The sequence below is a fragment of the Microcebus murinus genome, chromosome 4, assembly GCF_040939455.1.
Source record: "Microcebus murinus isolate Inina chromosome 4, M.murinus_Inina_mat1.0, whole genome shotgun sequence".
Taxonomy (NCBI): Eukaryota; Metazoa; Chordata; class Mammalia; order Primates; family Cheirogaleidae; genus Microcebus; species Microcebus murinus.
Genome location: NC_134107.1, coordinates 11,836,249 through 11,858,266, shown reverse-complemented (window position 1 = coordinate 11,858,266; position 22,018 = coordinate 11,836,249). Strand labels below are relative to the sequence as shown.

Sequence of the window (22,018 nt, the reverse complement as noted above, 5' to 3'; positions counted from 1 at the left end):
TTCTCCTCCTGTCAGGACACACACACACACACACACACACACACACACACACACGAGCATGCACGTGCGTGATTGAATGATCTGTTTTCAACTTAAACACGAGTGTCCTGAATCTGTAAGGAGGGCAGAGTCTCACTGCCTCATAAGCAGCTAAGGAGGCACTAACCATGCACACATGAACACATGGTGTGCACCTTCATGGGTGGTGTGCACAGGTAGGCCCAGACCCAGATCTCTCTGGGCAGGGGAGCACAGCCATGCAGTGGCAGATGGGAGGGAAAGCCTCTTGGCCCCACAGGCGTGAGCTGGATAGTATAAGTGGCCAGATTCTCCAAGGAAGTCATTTCCCTTTCCACTACTGTGGATTGGGATCCCCCACAGCCCACAGAGGAGCACACAGATACTCCCAGGCACAGGCGCACACACACACTCTGACATGTTCTCCCTCCCGGTCTCCAGGGGCTGGAAATTGGTGAGCGGAGAGAGGAACAGGTGGGTGTCCAGATGGGCAGCAGAGGATGGAGGGGCTAGAGTTGTGGGGAGGAGCCTGAGGGAGAAAGGCTGCCAAGCTGGCAGGGAAGCAAGATAAGCGAGATGAGTTGGGAACTGGGTGCAGTGCAGCAAGGAGAGAAAACCGGTCTCTGAGCAGAGAGGGGTCAAGGTGAAGGACAACGCAGAGGAGGAAGCAGAGGAGGACTGGGGAGGGGCCTGCAGGGGAGGAAAGCTGCCTCTGAGACGGCCATGGGAGAGAAGCGGGTGCTGCTGGGAGATGGTCCAGCTCCCACACTGGTCATTGCACATGATGTCACTGGTAGTGGCTGCCAGGTAGAGAGGGAGTGGTGACCAGGGTGAGGAGGCTTGAAGCACCTTACAGGGAGTGCAGTGATGGGGTTAAGATGGAAGGTGGTCGTGGAGTCATGGTGTGAGGTAGGGACCAAGGGGAAGCTGGGAGTGGAGCGTGAAGGCAAAAGGAGTTGAGGTGGCTGGAGAAGTGGTTTAAATCTCACTGTTCACTTTGCGTGCCTTGCCGGGTGACCCCCCTAAATGCCGCATAAACCCTGCTTAACCCGTCCCTCCCACTTCTAAACGCCCTCTAAACGCAGTAACCAGCTGGGCCACTGATGCCTCCCACCCCCAACTTAAACCTGCTAAATGCCCCTCACCCGCCCACCCCCACTTTGGGATGGGGAAGGAAGGAGGTCAGTTTGACCACAGAGAAACTTATTTAACCTCTGACCTTTGACCTTCCATCTACCTTTTCTTTTGTGTCCCTTTCTTTTTCTTCTCTTTCCTCTCTTTTGCTTTGGGTTGCTCCTGCCCCAGGGTGGGGCTGGCTCTGGGTGGGAACCTAGGGAGGGGGCCCCGGGGAGAAGAGGGACCCAGCATTTCTTTTCCTACCTTCCCCTCTTGCCGTTGGATGTTGCTGCTTACTCTGAGTCTCCTGAGAAATGCATAATTACTTTTCTAACTCCTTTGGACTTCGCCGCCTGAGAAACCTACTGTCTTTCTAAACTTTTCCAAGGAAACTTTGATAACGAGCGCCTGGCGATTGCTAGACAGAGAATCCCCTACCGGCTTGGTCGAGTAGTAGATGAGTGGCTGCTCGACAAAGGTAATTAACCAGAATTAATTAATTAATTAATTAACTTTAAAAATACTATCTTAAAGGTGCAGAGCTCTCTCTTCCCCCTCCGTGCCTTTGCGGGCTCCCACCCCCCAGTGAAGGGACGATTGTCCAGCCAGGATGCTCCCTTCCCCTTTGCAGTCAAGGGTCTGTGCATTTCAGAGCGGTGGTTTGGGGGCAGGGGTGGGGGTTTTTCTAGAAGAGGGAGAGTTCTTCTTCTCTTTCTAAACCTGGGATCGAACTAGGGTAATCCACAAGATCTCTGAGCACAGCAGTCCCCTAGTGTGTGCCAGGCCATACACCACCAGCAGGCTGGGAGGGCAGGTCGGTGGGTAGGTTCTCTTTGCCCGAGGCTCATCTCAGAGATTTCGTAAAAGGCCAGCTTAGGGCCATAGGCCTTTGGGAAGCAGGAAGGGCTGATCTAAGGATCCAAAGGAGGGTTAGGGAAGCTTCCCCAGGGTCAGGTGAGGAAAAAGGATAAGAGTGGGGACGTCAGATCCTACTGGAAAGACCCCCAAAGAGAGTGCCTGGGGGGGGCCACTATATCTGGAACAGGCCCACCTTGGTCCAGAAGGCGTCTCAGAAGCAGTGGAGGTTGAGGGGAGACTGGGAGAGACGGGAGGAGGTGGTGGGCCCACAGGGATTTCTGTGCCTGCTGGGCAGAGGAGGGGGACAGGGCAGACTCCCTATGAGGCCTGCATGTGGCAAGGTGTTGCTGGGAGGGAGAAGAGAAGGAGAAGGCTTCTTGTCACTAGGGAAGTTGGGGGCCAAGGGCAAAGCCATCCCAGTCCCTTTTGGGGGGGGGCGAGCTCTGTACCTCTAAGGCTAAACTCTAGGGGGGAATTAGAACTGTTAAACCTCCACTTAACCAGCTGATAACTGTGCTTTTAAATGTCCACTGGGGCCTTCCCCAACTAAAACCCCAAATGTAACTTCCAGCCCCCCACACTAGTGGGGCCTAAACATGCTGATAACCAGATGTGATAAATCCATAACAGGACAAAAAGTTAAAGGGACTGTAACAGACATCGCTAAAACCTACAGCCCCCAGCCACGCTGGGCTGCTCTCTCCAGCGGGGCGAACTTTAACCCTTTGAGGAGTTCATGGTGGGTGGGGCCAGGGGCAGGGGCCACAGGGACTGAGTTTGCTAACACTGTGGCTTCCTCTCCATTACCCACCTCCCTCTCCTGGAATCAGAGAGGCCAAGGGAGCAGCCTGGGCTGAGGCTGGGGCAACTTGTGACCCCCAAGGGTAGGGAGAACTAGACAGGCCCTGTTGGGAGGCAGGGGAGCTGTGGCAGGTAAGAGCAGAACTCAGATTTTCCTTGCCTTTCTCTTTAGGCCTGAATTTCCGCTTTTAGAAAATGACAGATTGGGCTAGATCAGCAGTTTGCAAAGTGTGGAAGGAGGAACTCACTTTTTGTGTGGCCTTGGCTCAGTGCTTCCTCTTCCTGGGTCTCAGCTGGCCCCTCAGTGAGCTGGGCACAGGGGTCCCCGCTCAGCCACTTCACAGCCATGTTGTGAGGATGAGGTGAAATAAGGAGCAGGGAAATTTTTGAGAACAAGGCCTGGGGGTTATTGGAGGGAATGTTTTATTGTCAGTGCCTGGCATATGGTAGGTGCTCAATAAATATTTATTGGATGAATCCATTTTCTAGTTCCAAAACATGTCCTATGGAACAGTACCATGAGATCTTCACAGGGAAGAGGTTTGTGGTAAAATGACTTTGGGGAGTGCTGAATCCTGTTTCTTCCTCTTGGAGATGCATATATACAGTAGTGTAATAAAAGCTCCAAGAAGTCCTTTAAGAAAGAACCTGTTCAGTTTTGAAATGTTTGCTTCCCCAACTCATTTGACCACTGTGACACTTCTCCCTTTTGTTTTCCTCATAATTCTTAGTCTGAGAACAAAGTAGGTTACAGAGGCCCCATGGCCTAGCCCAGAGTTGCCACCACTAGACCTCCACCTCTTGGGTGCCAGCTCCCCCATATGTAAGGTGGTGACGCTGCTCCAGGGGCTGTCCTGGCCTGACGGGGGGGTGCAGTGAGAGGGCATTGGAGGAGCAGGAGAGGCTGAGCCGGGGGCTGAGGAGACACACCAGTGGGCCATCATTGGCCAGAGGTCAGACAGCTGGTTGGGTGACCCATAAAACCTGTGTTTCCAAAGAGTGGGCTTCACAAGTTGGACTGTCCTCAGCCCAGGTTTGGGGGCAGGGCTTCCAGGCACCTAACTCTAAACCAGATCTTTAACGAGGCACTACTAACCAGACGCTAACAAGGGCTAAGCCAGGTCTAAATCCCCCAGCACCAGAGCTGAAGGTCCGGGGAGACAGGGGCAATGCAGTAGGCCCTCTGCCCAACCCCTCTCCCCTCAAAATAAGCGGCACCAAACCAAAGTTAAATCTAAACTTAAACATAATAAATATCTTTTCTAAAAACCAAACCAAAACAACAAACTCAGAGGGTTAAACTGACCCCCAGATCCACTAAAAACAAAAGGAACAGCCAAACCCCACCCAGGTGGGAATTCTGAGGTGTAATACTGCTGAGTGCGGAGTGAGTTTGGAGCTGGAGCGGGTTTTTTGGCTGTCAGCGAGCAAAGCAAGGTCCCTTTAACATTTGCCATTTGTGTGCTTGCACGTCCAGGCGGGGAGGAAGGCTCTGTTTTCCAAGGCCCAGTCCCTGGGCAATGGCTGGGCCTCAGCAGGGGAGGAGGAGAGAGGGGAGCCTGACCAGGGGTTGAGGGGCCTGGCGTGGGTGGGAGGCCAGCTCGGAGCAGGCTGCTGCTCCCACACAGTCACACTGTGACACGAGTGCCCTCAGTCTTGCCTCCTCCTCTGCTCTCACACGCACTGACTCCACCGTGGCCCGGCAGCCGCCTCCTCTGTCTCTGCCTCTTTGTCTCTATCTGCCGCTCCCAGGGCTCCTTGGCTCTATGGCTCTGGCTGGACACTGGGGTGGGATGTTTGGGGCAGTAGAGGAAGAAGATGGGGGCCGAATTACGGGAAGAGGAAGAAGAGGGGCGATGACCCTGGAGCAGAAGAGGAGAGGGGATGGGGAAGGTGGAGGAGGCATGCGCATGGTGGGGCGGGGGGCTGGGCTCCCTTCCCCAGCCCATGTGTGCCCTGGGCACCCTCCCCTTCTGGGGGCCCCACCTGGCTGCACTAGGGGCTGTGGCTGACGAGGACTTTCCCTTTGGTTGTCTGCCCCTTCCTCATTCCACCCCCCACTTGCTGGCTTCCTCCTCCATTCCTCTCTCCTCCCCTTGGCTTCCCTCCATTCTCCCCATCCCATCCTGGTCCCCCCACTGCCTGCCCCTCCTTTGTCTGTCACCCTCCCTTCCCCCTTACCCCAGGCCGCCAGTTGACCATCTTCAACAGCCAGGCTGCCATCAAGATTGGGGGCCGGGATCAGGGCCGCCCCTTCCAGGGCCAGGTGTCCGGCCTCTACTACAATGGGCTCAAGGTGCTGGCGCTGGCCGCCGAGAGCGACCCCAATGTGCGGACCGAGGGCCACCTGCGCCTGGTGGGGGAGGGGCCGTCCGTGCTGCTCAGTGCGGAGACCACGGCCACCACCCTGCTGGCTGACATGGCCACCACCATCATGGAGACCACCACCACCATGGCCACGACCACCACACGCCGGGGCCGCTCCCCCACGCTGAGGGACAGCACCACCCAGGTGAGGCCCCCTCCTGCTGGTGGACAAGGGCGGGGCTTCAGGTGCGGGATAGGGCTGCATAGCGGTTGTGGTGCCCAGGTGAGGGTCTGAGGGGTCTGGTGGGACCCAGAAGGCTGCAGTCCCTGTTGTTTTCGTCATGGCAATGGGCAAGGTCACCTTTCAGGAAGTGGCCTTCACTCTGGTGACAAGAGAGATTATGGATGTGGGAGTGGTCACTCTTTCTAGAGGAACCATTCTCAGAGTTGAGGGAAACTTGGCACCCCAGCTGTACCAGGGAAGGCCATCCCACCTAAGAGATAGGGGGTCTGGGTTGGGTGTGAGGGTGGAATGGCCCTTTCTGTCCCCCAGTAAAGGCCATGTCTAGTGCTGTTTGGGCAGCAAGTGGGAGATGGATGGTACCCTGCTCTGGGCAGAGGTGACAGCGCTGGAGGGCTGGATGCAGTCATCCAGTGGTGAGCAGCCCTGTTCCCAGAGGCTGGAGGGGTCAGGAGCAGCTTGTTCTGGTTGCTCTCTCTCCAGGCTCCTTGCACCCCAGGGGCAAAGCCTTCGGATCCTCTCAGTTCCTTGGCAGAGAGGAAGGGGGTACAGGCTTGTCACTCCTGGATGACCCTGGTTCCCTGCAGCACAGACTGTAGTGGGAAAGGCCCTGGCTGCAAGTCCATTGCCTTCCCCAGTCCTCTCCCTGTGACCTTGAGCAGGTGCCACTGTGCAGTGGGCCCTGGTGTGTCCTGTGTGTCTGGGGGTCTGGGGGTGTCAGTGCAGACAGTCCCCTGTGCTTTACCCTGCCCCAGGGCTGGCCCCTGCTCAGGTGCTTCCTGGGCCAAGTCAAGCCCAAGTGATGGGGGAGGACATGAGGCGCTGCACTTGGGAAATGCGGCTCCGCTGGCTCAGGATGGGCCTGGCTTTCCTGATGGCCAAAGCCAGTTGAGCATGTGTGATTTGTCAAGGCCATCAGGGGCTGGGCTGAGCTTTCTGGTTATTGCCACCAGTGCCTGCTCTGGTTGTTGGCCTGGGAGGGCTCACACCAGGCATGTGGGCCTTGCTCAGCCACCTGTCCCCAATGCTGCTTCCCTCCCCACCCCCCATCTCACTGCCTATGGCTGTTGGGCCTCGAGGACTGGAGGGCCCCATGTGCTTCCAGGGTCAGGGAGGGACCTAGGGATGGCCATGAGGACTGCCCTGTCTCCACCACTGTCCATCTTCAGCTTCACCTGCTAACTGAGGAGTGGGCTCCATGTGACTCCAGGCTCCTCCTCCCTGCCAGTCTGTGCTGCAGGGAACCAGGGTCATCCAGGAGAGATAAGCCTGTACCCCTTTCCTCTCTGCTGGGGAACTGAGGAGATCTGAAGCCTTTGCCCGTAAGGAGCAGGGAGCCCGAGCCCAGGGAGAAAGGCCTGGGCTCCACCCAGGGCTGGGCACCACCATGCCCAGTGCCCTCCAGATTATAGGGAAAGAAGGGCTGTCTGGTCTCAAGTGGACCACCAGGTGGCAGAGAGAGGTGGAGGCCCCAGGGGTCACAGCTGGGATGAGGATGCACCCAAGATGGAAGCTAGTGGCGAGGGGGCAAGTATGCAGAGGGAAGGTGGGTCCTTCCAGCTCCACCTTGCCCGTGGGTGAGGGCTGCAGTGTGTGAAGATGAAGGGCTGGGGAGGAGGCAGGATATGACCCTTTTAACCCTAGCTGTCCTTGGCCTTGAGCCTGGCCCTCTCCTCCCCACTTGCAGTCTCTCAGGCTCCCTTCCTGCCTGGACTTTTGTTTCTATCCTCAGGTCTCTTCCCTAACACCGCCCAGGCACCCCACTCCCCCTTACACTCACTCATCTTGGGGATTCTCTTTCTGTGCAATCAGGGGGAGAGAAAATGCTGACAAAGTCGACTCCTGTTGTCATGGCAACCATAGCCCTAATTATTGTGTGCAGCCCGCTTGCTTCTCTCAGGCTCCAGGAAAGGGGGTGGGAGGGAGATGAGGGGTGATCAGGTGGTGAAGCCAGCCGGGGCCAGGAAACCCCTCCAGGTCTGTCCCCACTCTGCCCTGCCAGTGCTGGCCTTCCCACGCCCCGGCCCGGGGCATCCTGGGCCCCCTTGCTCCAGCCCTGCAGGCCAAGGTCTGCCTTCCTGTCTCCTCACTTCCCAGAAGTAAAAAGCACAACCTGTGCTGTTTCATTGATCCTCAGAAGCCAGGGCAGCTGCAGGGCTGGCACTGTTAAGTTTCCTTTGCACAGGAGGAAATGGAGGCCCAAGGTCACCCAGCAAATAAGGGGAGAGCTGGGACTTGGACCAGGTTGTCTGTATCAACCCAGGGCTCCATTCCCTGGACCATCTGGGTACCTCAGGGGGCGGCTGGGGGTCTGCTGACCTCTCTGGATCCTTCTTTCCCCACCCCTCCTCTCACCCCAGAACACAGATGACCTCCTGGTGGCCTCGGCCGAGTGTCCGAGTGACGATGAGGACCTGGAGGAGTGTGAGCCCAGTACTGGTGAGTGCCTTTCCCCCCTCCCCTGCCCCGGGGCCCTCTTCGACGCTGCTGGGAGGGGGGCGACTGTCCCTGCCACCTGGCCCAAGCCCCAAGGCTGCTGCCAGGCCTTAGCTTTCCCTGATCGGTCCCCTTCCTAACATCCCCCAGGTCCCTCAAATGCCCTCTGGCAAGGTGCCTTCTTTGTTCCCCACCCCTCAGAGGTAGTGAGGTCCTTAGCCTGGGGTCCTGGGTTGAGAGCCAAGGGGTGCTGGGAGGGAAAGAGGGAGACTTTTCCTTAGAAAGATGAATAACTGCAGCTCCCATGAGTCCTTTGAGTGGGGGTGGGTGGACAGTGCAGGCCTACAACTCCCATCAGCTCTTGGGTCCAGAACTACAACTCCCATCTGCCCTGGGGCCTGGTACGCAGGTCACTACTGGATCCTGGACCCTCCTCATCCCCAGTCTCAGGGAAGTGTCCAGTATACTGGTCTGAAGAGTTCCCAGGGTGGACACAGCCAGGACCACCAGGCCAAGACAGGACAGTTATGGCACAGCTACTGCTCTGTGCTGGGCAGCGTGCTGGGTGGGAGGTACCCCCTAGGCCAGACATGTGGTCCCCTGGGGAGATGGGGCCTGAGGTCTGGCCTAGGTTCTAGTGGGGGCGTGCTGTAGGAGGAGAGTGGGGCTGGGGGTGCCTTCCAGGCCTCTGCTTGATGGTTCCATTGGAGTCAGCAAAGTAGGGATGCCTTGAGTGTTGCCTGAGAAAGGTAGGGTGTGGGGTGGCACAGTGGGTGCCAGGGCTGCTCATCTGAACAGGTTGGGGGTGGCCAAGAGCAGCTGGGGAGGGTGGAGTACTTGAGGCTGGCAGCTGAACTGAGAAAGGACTGGATGTGGCTAGATTTCCCAGTGGGGGAGCACAGGCCCTGGTGGCAGCCAGATGAGCTCGTGGGAGTGCAGGGCTGCCCAGAGGTCTCGCTTGGGCTCCCAGACACTTCTTGTTACCTTGTAATGGGTGGTGCCTGGGCTGTTGGTAGCAGAAGGCTGGAGTTGAGGTGGTGCCTGCAGAGCTGGGGGAGGGCATGTGGTCAGGAGGTGAGCAGTGGGCCCTGGGTACATCCTGTGAATCTATCTGGCCTGGAGGCCTCCAAGCTCCAAAAAGAGGCATTTGAGCTGAGGGTGGGTGGGCCACGACCTTGGAAGGAGTGTGGGTAGAGCAAGGAGGAAGCAAGACCTATCCATGGACCATGAGCCTTGGGGCAGAGGCTCAGCGTCAAGGATAAAGGGCAGAGGGATTTTTGGGACACATGCCCTCTGCTCTGGGAGGCTCCTCTGCTGGGGCTGTCCCTCCATCTTGGTGGGCAATCTCAGCCTACGGATGCATACTCTGACCCTTCCATTGCTTTGGGAGGTTGTGGGCATCAGCACCCCCAGGCCTGCTTCACCCCTCTAAGCTCTAGGCACTTACTGAGGGCTCCTGTGGCTGACACAGCACTGCTAGCCCAGACCTGTGGAAGTGGCTGTGAGGGATGGCTCCCTGAGAACCCTCGATGGGGTTCTGGGGACAAAGGTCTGTGTGGATCATGAGAAAAGGATGCTGTGTGGCCCCATCACATGTGTTGGCATATATGTGCCCATGTTCACATGCTCTGGGCCAGGAACTCCTGGGTGACAGGAGTCCCTGCTTTCCCTGGACCCTGCAGAGGGGCATCTGGGGCCAGAAGGTCACCATGCAGAACATGCAGTGCACGCTGGACCTCACCACAGCCACATTCTGTCCACCGAGGTTCCAACTTCCCTCCCAGCCCTGGCTTGCAGTCTCATCAGGGGCTTGCGTGTGACGCCGAGTGTGTGCCCTGGTGGTCTGAGCTCTTTTTGGCTTCGTTAGAGTCGGGGGCCAGGAGGAGCTGGAGCCAGCGGATCAGCTGCTCCCCAGTCAGGGCTCTGTGAGGTCACCAATCACTGGGCCATCCTCCTGGGAAAAAAGCCAAGTATGTGAGGGGCGGATGGAGGGTGGAGGAGAACTAGAAGCCAGGAATAGGGAGGGACTGGCAGCCTGCCCAGGACCGAGCTTTAAAAATAAGGCTAGGAGGGAGGGCAGAGTGCACACTGGAGCCCCCAGAGGAAACTGCCGGAAGCCACAGGCTCTCCCCTAGGCCTGTGTTGCACATGTTTACGGGTCCACGCTCACATCACTCTGAAAGGCTTATCACGGGATCCTTTTCATCCTGATGGGAGGCCAGGCAAGGACCACGATGACTCCAGGGTCCACCAAGCCATGCCCCCAGAGGCTCTCCAGCTGGAGCTTCTCATGGGCCCCTATGTGATGAGGCTTCTCTCTAGCAGAGGGCCAGGCATCCATTGGCTCCAAGGGCTGCCCAGGGTCTGACTCCATGGGTATTTGCGCCCCTCCCCCTTCCAGATCCTTGTCCCTGGGTCCAGGTGTGGGCCTAGGATCATCCCTGCTGACCTTTCCACCCATCTGCTAACTGGGCTTCCCCACCAACCCAGGCCCCACACCTCCTCCCCGGCTTGGTCAGACCATCATCTACACGGTCGTTTTACCTGAGGTTGGAAACCCAGCCAAAGAATATTGTTTAAGTTATTTTGAGTGGGGCTGCCTTTAGGGGCATGCACCATACAGCTCGTAATGTGACCCACCACCCACCTCTTGTCTCATCTGGCCTGACCCACACACTGTGTTCTGGGCCTGGCCCCATGGGGATCTGACTTTGCACACCCTGAGACACATAGGAAGAGTACACACAGGCTCAGACCCACAGAGGCACACATCTGTATACACATGCATGTGCTTTGACCAGAGGCATGCATGCATACATACATCTCTGCACACACATTTATGGACCCACTGGCAAGCTCACATGGGCCCACTTCCACATGCACACATATGTTAAAACTTAGAAGAGCACACACCATTCATGCCCAGACCAACAGAGGCACACGTGTGCTCATATCCCCCCCCCCCCGAAGTCCATACACAGATACATACCTCTTGAGACCCATAGAAGCACAAACTCACGTACACATACATAGTCTCACAAAGGCACACACATGTACTCAGAGACACTGAGTCTTGCATGTGTGTGCTTAGAGCTCCAAAAATACCCACAGAGGTGCTCAGACTCACAGGTGTACACCTGCTCCGTCCCAGAGGTTTACACTTAGAAGTGTGCTCAGTCATACAAAGACATGCACATAATCATTGTGTCTCAAATTATCAGGGTACTTGCATATGCTCTCAGAGCTATGCATGCATGCATGCTCAAACCCACTGAGGCACTCACACACTCACAGCTATTGACACACATGCCGAATGTTCGGTCACACACACATGCTCAGACACATAGACACACTTGGATATTGCAGACACTTGGAATGCACAGGTGTATGTTCAGACCTGGGTGTGTGCACATATGCGCTCAGACCCAGTGAGGCACATGCCTTGTGACACGTCTTTGGGCTCAAAGAATTACACATCCATGCTTAGTTCACAGAGGCATGTGCATGTATGTACAGATCTCCCTGTGTAGTGTACACTCACACAAATGCTTAGACCACAGAATCCCACACCTGTGTTCATATTTACAGACACATGTTTTAGAACCATAGAGACCTGTATGCACATTCAGATCAGTCATGTACACAATGTGTTCTGACCCCCTGAAGTGCATGTGTGCACACACACACATGTATTCACTGAAGTGCAGATCCATGCCCAGACTCACAGAGGTGCATGTGTGTTACAGCTCTACCCAAGTATACTCACCAAGATGCACATGTACACCTTTAAAGGGATGTACTCATGCACCCGTGTGTGTATTCAATCCCACACTGGCATGCCCACATGCATACAAAGGTGTACATATGCACTAAGAATCACAAAGGTTCAGGTGTACACACTTTCAGGTAGGCCGTGTGTGCTCAGCCCCAGGAGTCCACACACATGCACAATTTGTTCAGCCTCACAGACCTGCACCTCTCCCACACTGCTCCTGAGAGGCCCACCGAGCTCACACCTGCAGAGGCTCATACTTTCACGCATACTCGTTCTCAGACACATACATGTGCTCAGACTCTTGGACGCATGCATACATGAACTCAGTCCCACAGTGGTGTACCCGCCCACATGCTTGCCTGCTGAAATGTACATATTGGTTCGGACTCACAGAAGAAAACATATGTACACACATACCCACAGGAGTGCAGGTACATGTGCTCAGACCCCCATAGAGGTGTGTATACACACACATACATGCTTAGACCTACACTGGCTCACACAGGTGCTCATAAGATGGGTGCACTTTTGTGCTTCAAGGTCCCCATGCAGTGAGGTCCCCATGCAGTGGTACATAGAAGGGTACACAGATATCCTCAGATCCATGGGGCATGCACACATGTTCAGACCCAGTACAAGGCATGCTTGTATGAACTGTTCAGACCCACAAGGGCACGCACATGTGTCTACTCAGATTCACCCATGCCCATGTGTGCTCAGACCCACAGAAGCAGCCTCTTGCACTCACCCCAGGTACACACTCATGCACACATGAACGAGACCCTCAAAGGCACCCTCAGGCTTAATTCCACAGACAGAATTTGCTCAGACCCACATAAGTACAAACGTGTTCAGATTCCCAGAGGGTCTCAGGGTAACACTACTTGCTGCAGTAGACAAACTCCACACATCCATGGTTTAACACACAGAAATACATTTCTCATTCACCTAAGTTATAAACAAGAGTTCCTAATCGGTGGGCAACAGTGACTCAGGGCCTGGTCTCCTTCCATCAGTGGCTGCACCATCTTCAACAGGTGTCACCCCAAGTTACAGTAGAAGGGGACCCAGCATGGATTCATGAAAGGGAGGTTTTTTTTTTTTTTTTTTTTTTTTTTGAGACAGAGTCTCACTTTGTTGTCCAGGCTAGAGTGAGTGCCGTGGCGTCAGCCTAGCTCACAGCAACCTCAAACTCCTGGGCTCAAGCGATCCTCCTGCCTCAGCCTCCCGAGTAGCTGGGACTACAGGCATGCGCCACCATGCCCGGCTAATTTTTTTTTTTTTATATATATATCAGTTGGCCAATTAATTTCTTTCTATTTATAGTAGAGACGGGGTCTCGCTCTTGCTCAGGCTGGTTTTGAACTCCTGACCTTGAGCAATCTGCCCGCCTCGGCCTCCCAAGAGCTAGGATTACAGGCGTGAGCCACAGCGCCCGGCCAAAAGGGAGGTTTTTATGGGCCAGGCCTGGGAGAGGTGCCCATTGTTCCTGCCCACATTCTGTCATCTGGAGCTCAATCCTGGGGCCCAACCTAGTTTCAAGGAAGGCTGGCAGGGACGGCTTTGCTGTGTCCCCAGGAGGAAGCAGAAACAGATTCGGGGACCAGTTAGTGAATTATTTGCCAGTTTGGCCTTTGGGTCATCAAGAATTCATTTCACTTTTCTTCCCACCCCTAGAACATACCCACCCCTCTCCAAGGGAGACAACCCAAAGTCCCACCCAGTTAGGGCATTCGTCTCAAAGCTGAGGGTGTCTCGGAGGTGGCAGCCCACTCCATCCCATGCAGACCTGGCTCGTTTGGTCTGGGGACCTGTGTGTGGTCTGGAGACCAATCAACTACAAAGATGATTTATCTCTCCGCCCCACAGCCCAACACACATTCAGAATACAGTGGTGGGGAGACAACAACCCCGACTGGACCTCCTCTTCAAAAGGAAAGATGGCAGACACCCAACTGCCTAGATTCACAGGGGCCCGAGTGCTGCCAGCTCGGAGGCTCTGCCCCTGCGGTGTGCCGGCTTCCTCATTACCCCTCTGCTCTCTGGAAACTCCCTCTCCTGGCTGGGGCCCCTGGCCCTGCCCTCTGAGGTGTTCTCCCCAGTCCTCCTCCTCCATGGCCATCTCCAAAGTGGTCCTCCTTAGGGGTACTGTCGTGTCGCAGCCCCCCTCCCCCGCTCATGCATATCTGGGGGCCCAAAGGTGGTTTTAAGGCTGGAACAGCCAAAGTAGCCACACCCAGAGTTCTGTCCTAGGCAAAATTCTCAAGCCTCATTTATTTCCTCGTTGTCCCCCCCCCCTTTGTCTTCCTGCAGCAGAGACTCTTGAGGACTTTGAAACAGTAGGTGGGGAGGCCACACCCTAAGCCTGATCCTTGAGCAAGGCTGAGTGTCCCTATGAGAGGTTTTGCTGGGCCTCAAACCCTTTTTCAATTTTCCCTCCTTACCGTTTGGGGTTTGGAAGTTGTGGCTCTTCTGACTTCTGGCTCTTCAGGACCCACGTTTCTGGGCTGTCTATTCCCTTCCTTTCTGCCTGCATACCAGCCAATTCTTGCCTAAGTCTGTCGCTTTCTTGTACCATGTTGCTAAAATCAGACAGTGAAAGCCAGCATGGTCACTGGGCCCTTTCCGAGCCCTCTCCCTCGGCGCCCACCCTCTGGGTCGTCACAAGCAACCGTGTGTCCCAAACGGTTTGCCACTGCGTGACGGGTCTGCATCTTCCCAGCCTCCACACCTGGTTCCGTGGATTGTCACGTGATCGCCATAGGTTTTTGTTGCCGAGACATCCATATCTGGGGCCAGTGCCTGTATTAGCTAAAGTAACTTTTGTTTCTGTAATAGCTGAGCCGCACAGCTCAGTGGTTAATTCAAGACAAGTTTCTCACTCAGGTGTGTCCTCCTTGGGTGCTCCGGGTCAACAGGTGGCTCTGTTCCAAGGGGCACTTTAGGAGCCCACACCCCTTCCATCTGTGGCGCCTCTGTTGTCAACACATGCTTTCCAAGGCCACTGTAAGAGAAGGAGTGTGCAACATGGCACATAAGAAGCTGTTGGGGGCCGGGATGGCAGTGCTACTCAGTCACATGGCCATGCCTAGCTGCAAAGGGTGCTGGGGAATGTAGTCTGGCTGCCCAGGAGAAGGAGAAAATGAGTTTGGTGAAGGACGTGTTCACAGGGGTGCATACCCCATGTGCCCAGACCCATGGTGGTACAGTCACATGTTCTCAGGGGGCACATTCACACATTCACATGTACACACTGAGCTCAGACCCAGGCTCAGGGGCCAGCGGACCATGCCACAGCCAAAGGTCCCCTCACTGAAATGCACACTCTTATGCCCAGATCCAATGAGGTTCACATACACACTTGCACACATGTGCTTAGGGACATATGCCCAGGTACACAGAAACACAGACCCCAGGGTGTGTGTGCATGTGTGCACACACCACAGTGTACCTCCCTTTCTCTGACCTTGAAACTACCCTGGCCTCTGCCCTGTTGTGCTGGGGTTTCAGGTAGGGAGTGGCACCATCCTTCAGGCCACCACACACAGTGACACAGGTGGTTCTCTGCTCGGACAGGTGAGTAGGGGCTGAAATCTGGCCAGTGCTGTGCTTCCCAGCCATGTGTCCTAGGTCCCAGGACAGGGCTGTGTCCACTGGGAGGAGAGAATTTTTTTTCTGGTTTTGCACAGAGGTACTGTTGGTCAAGGTGTGCACCGCAGGGCTGTGTCCGTGTCGGCTGCCTTTCCTCTAACCCACATGAAATGCGCTGTAGGCTAGTGGCTATCTTGACCCTCACAGCCCGGCCAGGGCTCCAGCGCTGGTGGATGGGGCCTTAGCCAGCTAATTGCTTCATCTTGGACCCTCTCAGCCTCGGTTCTAGACTCCCTTCTAGGGGTGGGCACACCTTGTTTGGATGGGAATGAGGTTCGTGGGTAGATTTCTAATTAGGGGCCTTGTGTGCCCTAACAGCAGAAAGGGCCCAGCTTGCTGCGCCAGCAGCCCCCAGATGAAGGAGAGTTGGGAGGAAGGGGTGCCCAGGAATGGCTGGTGGTCTCCTTGGTCAGAATGGAATTCTCTAGTAAGTGGGACGGACATGCACTGAAATTCAATTTTCCTTAGGATGCAGAGGAATGGAGGGTGGGTGGCATCTGTGATAAGTGTGCACCTGTGAGGATCTTCCAAGTGCTACAGCTGACTAGAGTGGGGGAGGGGCAGGAGGCTGTCTGGGTCCTTTCCAGACTCTGGTGGCTCCTAGGAGCACCCTATCCCAGTGTGCACCCTTGGCACAGAGCTGGAGCCCGGGCACCATGAGTCATCCCGAGTCTCTCGGCCCCCCCCCCCCGCACCCCCCCAGCCCATCAGAAGGGACAGCAGTTGGGGTTTGGGCAGTGAGGAGTCTCTGAGGGGTCCTCCCCTCCTGCAGGCCCTGCTGACTCCTCCCACACACCCTCTTCTGATGCTTCCTGAACCCAACATGTGTGACCCTAGGAGAGCCCAGCACCCAACACTAAATGTGACTTGGGGCCCCAGAGCCCAGGCCAGGCTGGGGAGGGACGCAGCGAGTATTCTCATGGGCTCCCACAGCCTGGTATCTTGTAGAGAGGGAGCGGAGTGGGGGACACCTGGAGGACACAGGGAGCAAGCAGGGCGGGAGACAGGCTGTCATGACATGAGAAGGGTGCACCGGTAGGGGGAAGGAGGTGAGGGCAGGACACCTCAGGAGATGTGCTGTCACAGCCTCAGGCAGAGGAGGACTCAAGGAAGCTCCAGAGGAGCTGCAGATGCAGGGACAGGGCTGGGACCCAGATATGGAGGACAGACAGGCAGCGGCGGGGGTCGGAGGGGCGAGAGGTCAGTGTGAGCAGGCCTGGGAGGGCTCTGGGGGTGGGGAAGGCTGCACCAGAGGATGCAGGGAGCCTCCAGTCCCAAGAGCCAGCAAGTTGGGGAACATGGCTATGGGGGGTTCAGGCTGGACAGGACTTGTCTGTGGGCCCAGGCCTAAACCCTCCATGTGCCCTGGCCCAGTTAGGGGCAAACAGTTGATAGAGAGCTAAAGTTTGTGCCCTGATCAGCCTGTCAGCCCCTCTAGGACAGAATGTGATCCCAGCAAGGGCCTCCTGGTCTGTGCCCTGGGGCTGGCACTTCGCTGGGGCCCCAGCTATGGCCAGGGGTCATAAGGCACCTTAGGCCAAGCCTTGACCCTGGAGTTTCCAGGAGCAACTGATGGCCTGGTCTAAGATGGAAGGTGGGGGTGGCAGTGTGTGGGAGCTGGGCCTTGGAACAAGGCTCCTGCCAGGCTGAACTCGGGCAGTGCCTGCTGCCTTGGAGTGTGGAGGGGGTGGGGTGTTCAGAACTCAGTGATTCCTTAGCTCAGGAATCATGTGGCCTGCCCAGGGCTTTGCTCTGGCTTAGGAGAGGCTCCCACCTGCTTCCCGATACCTAGCCTGGCCCAGCTCAGAGGAAATGCCTGAGGAATATTGTTCCTCTTCCCCTGGAAAATCATGATGACCCAGCTCTGGGCCAGGCCCACTGCTGTGTGCTAGGGCGACAGACACATGGGACTCGGGCCTTTGGGCCTTCCCTAGCGGTGAGTCCAAAGCTGTACCTCCAGGACAAAGTAGGGACGTGGTGTCAGAGGCACCCAAGGCTGGAGCATCCTTTGGAGATCTGCATGGAAGAGAAGATGTGTTTGGCTGGACACCGAGGTGTCAGCAGGATAAGGTGCTCTGAAGAGAAGGCAAAGGTCAGGGAAGAGGGCAAGTGTTATGGGCCAGCAAGGAGATCCCCAATGCACTTGGGGTCCACACAGAGAGGGAAACCCTGCCATGGTTGGATCAGGAATACCCCCACTTGAGGGTCTACTGCCCACCTGAAAGCTGACAGTTGAGTTTGCCCCTCACCCAGGGACTAGGGTGCTGGGCTGTCCTTTGGTGAGTCTGGGGCATCAGGTGGGGATGGGAGGAGACACATAGTTTCCCTCACAGGATAGAGGGCCCATGGAAGCAGGCCTTGGCCTCAGCATGCGATTGGAGCACAATATCTTAGTTTTATAGATGACAAAATTGAGGCCCAGAAAGTGGAAGAAACTTGCCCACAGTCACACAGGAACTCAGTGACAACAGGTGTGCAGCCTCCCAGATTAGCATCTAAGCCAAGCCTCAAGCAGCCCCCACAGCTTCCTGGAGGCATGGGGCAGGGGAGGCTTTCCTGGGCTCTTTGTGAGACTGGCCCCTCCCTGGCCTTTGAGATCCACAGAAGGGACTGGAGAGTCCATTTGTTCACCTTGCCTGACACCAACACCTGGTGACTTTGGGAAGTCCTGCCCACCCAGGCCTAAGCATCCTCATCCATGACAAGCTGGGGTGAGACAGTCACAACGCCACAAAACATGCTTCTCTGTGCTTGGCTCGGTTTTCCACTGTGGCTGAGTCTGTGGAGGGCCAAGCTGGGGCTTCAAACTATGGTGTGTAGGTGGGCACCTGCCCAGGAGATTGGAGCCTGCCAGGAAGAGCAGCCTAGGGCAAGGCTTTGAGTTCAATGGCAAGATCTTGGCTGTGGGCTGGCTGGTGTGGCCAAGGATGGCTCTGCGAGATTGCTGGAGCGTGATCTGAAGGGTCAGCATAGGTGTTTGAACTCAGTGCTGAGGTGGAGGGCTGTGGCTAGGTGGGTGGGGGAAGGTGGGTGGGGGAAAGCTCTAAGATGCGGAGGTGGAATGCTGCTGGCCTGGCTGCGGTGGGGCTGCTGTGGGGCAGGTGGGACCTGGCAGTGGAGGCCCAGGGATGCTTTCACCAAGGGACTGGGAGCTTGGGGGTGTGATCTGTGAAGACCACACCTTGCAGAGACTAGGAGAGGCTCTCAGGTGTGGGCAGAGCTAAGGCTGTGCTGGAGGGAGAGGCAGGGAGGAAACCTCCAGCCCCACCAGGCCCAGAGGTGCCCCCGCAAGAGGAGTGAGGCCTCCCACCAGCCACCTAGAGCTGGCTCCAAACTCCCCTCTACCCCAGGCCAGGGGTCACACTATTTTGATTTAAGAGGAGGCCCAGGAGGCTGATGGGAGTCATATTGATAGTTGTTGACGTAGGGGCTGATGGGAATTGTGGTCCATACCCCTCAAAGGGCTAATGGGAGTTGTAGTTCTCACCCTTTGGGGGCTGATGGGAATTGCAGTTTCTGCCCAGGGGACTCCAGTTATCAGACCCAGGGAGGGGGAGACCTACTCTCCCCTTCACAAAGCCCTCCCCACTAGTTCCCCTGGGCCCTATTTTAGCAAGTGCATCCCTCCCAGATGGCTGTGTATGTATTTTCTTTTCTTTTTTTGCTTTCTTCTTCTTTCCGTTGTTTTATTATTGTTTTAACAATAATAAGAGGGCCAGAGGCTGTCAAGCCCTGGCCAGGTCCTGGCGGCCCATGGGGGTTCTGGGGAGGGGGAGGGGGGAAGTCAGTGGGGGTCAGAGGTGGAGGGTGCAGAAAGTTGGGGAGTTAGGCTTAGCTCAGGAATCTCATGGCCCTGCCCACTTCCCTCCCTTACTCCATGCCCCTCCCCACTCCCAGCCACTACACGGCTCCTTACCGCTCCTCCCAGAGTCCTATGGGACAGGACCCTGCTCCAGTGTGTCTGAGCCCTCCCAGTCTGCTCCTCACCTCCCACCTTCACTGTCTACTTTCCCACAGCCTTCCATGCCCCTTCCATGGCCCTCCCCTCCCAAGTCCTCTCACTCATGCAGCAGTCCCTACATAGCTGCCTGTCACGCACCTACCCTCCAAGCCCTGCCCACTGTTCTCTCCCTCCCCCACATGCTGACACCAAGTGGTGGTAACAGTTCCTCCGCCCCAGCCTGCACGGTGCAGATCTCAGCTTTGTGTTTAATGAGGGGAAGAGGGCGCTAGTGAGGGAGGAGAGAGAGTGTTCAGGAGGAAGGAAGATGGCCAGGGAGAGACGAGTGAGGGAGGGAGATACCAAACAGATAGAAAACGTTGTACGGAAAAGTTGTTTTTTCTTATTTTTTTCCGGGAGAACCCGCTTACACAGCTCTGTTTGTAATTTTTTTCTTCATGCTAAAATCACACGGCCTATTTGTTGATGTAAGTTGCCTGAATTCCGTGGTATGCTATCTTCTTTTTTAAAAAAAAAAAAGCAAAAAAAAAAAAAAAGCAAAAAAAGAGAAAAATCTAGAAAAAACCCTAAAAGATATTGTTGTTAGGTTTGTTTAAATGCTGCTGTTGTATCTGTTTTTAAAGCCTTAAAACAGTAGAGTTTTTTTTTTTCCGTTTCTTTTCAATTTCCTTTTCTTTCTGTTCCTTTTGGTTTCTTAAGACAAACAAAAGACCAAAACCCAGAGTCACAGAACCCGTGCGTGGGGTGCCCAGGGCATCCGAGCCGCTGCCCGCTTAAAGCGCAGTGCTCCGGCCGGCTGGCGGGCGGGCCCGGCCCGCTCTAGTCTCCGCCAAAGCCAATTGGAACCGATTTGGGTGTGTGAGGCTGTTGTTTCTCTCTCTGTGCCGGCCGCCTGCGCCCCGGTCCTCGCTGACGCCCTGTCTTCTCTCTTCTCTCTCTTGTTCTAGGAGGAGAGTTAATATTGCCCATTATCACGGAGGACTCCTTAGACCCCCCTCCCGTGGCCACCCGGTCCCCCTTCGTGCCCCCACCCCCCACCTTCTACCCCTTCCTCACGGGCGTGGGCGCCACCCAAGACACGCTGCCCCCGCCCGCGGCGCGCCGCCCACCCTCCGGGGGCCCGTGCCAGGCCGAGCGGGACGACAGCGACTGCGAGGAGCCCATCGAGGCCTCGGGCTTCGCCTCAGGGGAGGTCTTTGACTCCAGCCTCCCCCCTACGGACGACGAGGACTTTTACACCACCTTTCCCCTGGTCACGGACCGCACCACCCTCCTGTCACCCCGCAAACCCGCTCCCCGGCCCAACCTCAGGACAGATGGGGCCACGGGTGCCCCTGGGGTGCTGCTCGCCCCCTCCGCCCCGGCCCCCAACCTGCCGGCGGGCAAAATGAACCACCGAGACCCGCTGCAGCCCCTGCTGGAGAACCCGCCCCTGGGGCCCGGGGCCCCCACGTCCTTCGAGCCGCGGAGGCCTCCCCCCCTGCGCCCGGGCGTGACCTCGGCCCCTGGCTTCCCCCATCTGCCCACAGCCAACCCCACGGGGCCTGGGGAGCGGGGCCCGCCGGGCGCAGTGGAGGTGATCCGGGAGTCCAGCAGCACCACGGGCATGGTGGTGGGCATCGTGGCTGCGGCGGCGCTCTGCATCCTCATCCTCCTCTACGCCATGTACAAGTACCGCAACCGCGACGAGGGCTCCTACCAGGTGGACCAGAGCCGGAACTACATCAGTAACTCGGCCCAGAGCAATGGGGCAGTGGTGAAAGAGAAGGCCCCGGCTGCCCCCAAGACGCCCAGCAAGGCCAAGAAGAACAAAGACAAGGAGTATTACGTCTGAGCCCCCGGCACCGTGCCCCACTGCCAGCTGCCCCTCCTGGGAAGGACCCGGGAGGAGGGTGCGGCCCTCTCCCTGCCGGGGGCCTGGGAACCCTCTCCCTGGCTGCCTCAGGCTTCTCTTACGAAGAGGAAAAGCAAAAAAAGAAAAGGAAAAACCCCGTACTCGTCCCCTTCCTCCTGCCGCCTGCGCCTGCCGCCGGCATCTCAGTCCTGGGGCTGACTGTCCCTCTCAGCCCTGCGCCCGACAGGCAGGGCACGTGCTCACAGCCCTGGGTTGATTTATTTTTTTAAGGGGGGTAGTTTTATTTTGGTGGGGTTGGGCGGGAAGGAAGGCTGGGGGTTTTGTAAAGTGTCCACTACTCGTCCTGTTAATTTTTCTCAATTTTTCTTCTTCCTCCCTCTGTCCCTCCTGCCTTCCTTCTCTACCCAAGCCCTCCAGTCCCCATCCCAGGCTTGCTGTCTCTGTCCCCACCCTCCTTCCCCACTTCTCCTTTTTCTGTGTGTCTGGTTTCTCCCTTCCTTTCCTCCCTTTGGGTTTCCAGAGTCGGTGGGGGAAGGCGGGAGGGTGGGCCCAGTGGCCCAGTGGGCGGTCAGGGCGTGGTGGGGCAGGGGCTGTCCCCAGTGTCCCAACTCTCCTCACCAGGAGTGGCGCTGCCTGGTGCTGCCTGGGAAAGGGGCTCGGGCTGAAGGCCTGTTCTGTGTGTGCTGCCGGGCGACGTGCATTGATGGGAAGCTGCTGGAGGAGCAGGGGTGGGGGGTGGGGGGCGGGAAAGGCAAATGCAGATATATATTAAAGACAAATACTCTAGATACCATGAGCAGCGGCCTGTGGCACCTGTTGGGCGTGGGCAGCAGGGAAGAGGGAGCGAGGCATTGTCCGCGGACTGCTGGGGTCATTCTCTGCCCACGGGCTCCCTGCTCCCCCAGTTTTTTTCTCTCTTTGTTAACAAATGTGTCTGAGTCTTGGAAAACACCCCAACCCCGGAAATGTGTGGGAAAAAGAAAACAAAAACTTTCCAAA

The 22,018-nt window shown here is 56.6% G+C and overlaps 1 protein-coding gene across 26 annotated transcripts in view; it reads left to right on the top strand.

The window, feature by feature from the left end:
• Positions 1-22,018, top strand: part of NRXN2 (neurexin 2) — a 111,595-nt gene extending 89,577 nt beyond the window's left edge. For 11 of the 26 annotated variants that reach the window (XM_076001760.1, XM_076001755.1, XM_076001762.1 and 8 more), the window contains 4 exons: positions 1,523-1,612; positions 4,980-5,305; positions 7,702-7,780; positions 20,112-21,357. In XM_076001760.1, coding sequence (XP_075857875.1) covers positions 1,523-1,612; positions 4,980-5,305; positions 7,702-7,780; positions 20,112-20,998 — 1,382 coding nt within the window. In that variant the 3' untranslated portion in view covers positions 20,999-21,357. Of the gene's footprint in view, positions 1-1,522; positions 1,613-4,979; positions 5,306-7,701; positions 7,781-20,111 lie in introns of all 26 variants that reach the window. The other 15 variants (XM_020286407.2, XM_076001771.1, XM_076001765.1 and 12 more) reach the window with 7 other exon arrangements.